General features: G+C 34.0%; 1 protein-coding gene across 2 annotated transcripts in view; it reads right to left on the bottom strand.

The window, feature by feature from the left end:
- LOC122254334 (uncharacterized) overlaps nucleotides 1-2,500 on the bottom strand; it is a 20,369-nt gene that overhangs the window by 6,852 nt on the left and 11,017 nt on the right. For both annotated transcript variants that reach the window (XM_086538304.1, XM_086538306.1), the window contains exon 4: nucleotides 2,094-2,220. In XM_086538304.1, coding sequence (XP_086394430.1) covers nucleotides 2,094-2,220 — 127 coding nt within the window. The remainder of the gene's footprint in view (nucleotides 1-2,093; nucleotides 2,221-2,500) is intronic.

Below are 2,500 nucleotides of genomic sequence, written 5' to 3' on the forward strand. Positions count from 1 at the left end.
GTATCTGTCTGCTGATCTGGATGTGTTAACACCACAAAACTAACGTTTCCACAAAACAGATTGAACGCCAATTATCTGCTTCGTCATCTCCGAATCATGTATAACAAAGCCATCTTTTGTATAAAAGGTACAAGAGAACACAAAGGAAACGGAATGCCAAAAACTATTTCTGATCAGCTTCTCTCCAAATCCTAATCCTCATGCCCTTATAAAATTAAAGAGAATTTCCTTAAACATTCCTCTTTACCTCTCTCTTTCCAAGCTCCCTGACCTCATATAAAATTGACTTTATTTAACTGTGCAATGGGGAAATCTGGCCTATCTCACAGAGTGCAATATATGACCAAATATGAAAGTCTCAGAAAACAATTTCTGATGTTGCTTCAAGCAAGATATACATGCACAGGAATTATGAAATACAACTCTGTGAACCCCCTACAGTAAATGTTGTATGTGGCAGTTATCAGATTAACATATTTAATGATGTTTCACCTGCCTGGATGCCCTTCCTACCCTCCACCACAGGTACCCTCTACCTCCAGAGCCACCAATAAAACCAATAATGTTTTATTGGTTTTATTAAAACCAATCAATCAAACCCTAGACTTTTCCATAATCATGGCAATGCAAACCAGCAGTTCATTGCCCGAGAATGAGCAAACCTACAACAGAATAACATGCAAGGTACACCCTACCTATCACCTATTGACGAAAGGTAATACTTTTCCTGTAGGTGCAGTAAATTTAGATTCTATGGGATCACTTACCTCTTCTATCCTTGGATGCATTCTAACTTACAGTGTGTATATACATCATACATATATATATACTTATATAAAGAGAGTTTATACATATATCACTTATAATAATATACTGTTTTGGGGGATACATTTGTGCAGGGGGGGTGAAAGTTATCAAATACTATTTCTGGTATACTATTCTTTTTGGTATACCATACTACCAGACCTGTCCTTGTGCAATATGTTAATATAGTCAACTAGATTTGAAATCCTTTAAATTCATACTATTTTTGTAAGAACGTACAGCTTCTAATTCATCTAGGCTAACTGTATCTTATGTAAATTCTATTGCACATCAGAACTATAGAAAAAATCATAGTGAAAGACATTTATTACAAAAATACATACATACATACATACATACATACATACACACATATATGCATACATACATACACATTTACATATATACATACATACATACATACATACAAAGTTTCCAACAAACAAACCAAACACACACATACACACACACATACGCACACACACACGCACACACACAACCATGTATATATATATATATATATATATATATATATATATATATATATATATATATATATATATATATATATATATATATTCAATATTAAATCAAACACACAAATACTAATTATACCAACACACAGAGGCTATGACGGGATTTACAACAGTTGAAGTCCCATTCAATGATCACATAAGAGTAAATACTTCTTGTTATAATTTACAAACATAGAGAGAAAAATCATTTTAACAATACATATTACATATAATTATTATAAATTAAGTAATCATCATCTACTATTGGTTATAAATGGATATTTTATTATCAAAATTGGAGGAAATCTTAACTAAAATAATTAAATATATAACAAAAATGTTCCATAAATTCAATGTAAATATTAGTTTCAGAATCACTTAATGCACATTTCCAAGATGCATATGCATCACACACAAACAAACAAACAAACAAATAAACACACACACACACACACACGCACACACACACACACCCACACACACACACACGCACACACACACACACACACCCACACACCCACACACACCCATACACACCCACACACACACACCCCCACACCCCCACACCAACACACCCACACCCACACCCACACACCAACACTCCCACACCCACACCCACACACCAACACTCCCACACCCCCACACCCACACCCACACCCACACCCACCCACACTAACACACCCACACACCCACACATTCACCCCCACACCCACACACACCCACAGAGCAAACTGACAGAACCTAAGTTGAAAGTCACCGCCCTCAGACACGAACCTTTCTTTTGGCTCAAGGTATTTCCCGGGGTGGGACGATCCCGGCTGATCTTGCTCAGGTCAATTTTCCTCTCATTCGTGCGTTCATTGGAATAGGTGATCCTGGTTGACCCGGGGGGAGTCGACACCTACAAAAGAGGAAAATGATCAAACATGATTTACATATGAATGCCGAATAGAGATTTCCTTTCTTGAATGCCGAATCATCAAACAAGATATATATATATACATATATATATATATATTATATATATATATTTATATATATATATATATATATATACATATATATATATATATATATATATATATATATATACATATATATATATTTATATACACCCTCATATTCATATGAATATATATATATATATATATATATATATATATATATATATATATATATAT

This window comes from Penaeus japonicus, unplaced genomic scaffold, assembly GCF_977035675.1.
Source record: "Penaeus japonicus unplaced genomic scaffold, GWHDUDI00000001_assembly GWHDUDI00000007, whole genome shotgun sequence".
NCBI classification, from domain to species: Eukaryota; Metazoa; Arthropoda; class Malacostraca; order Decapoda; family Penaeidae; genus Penaeus; species Penaeus japonicus.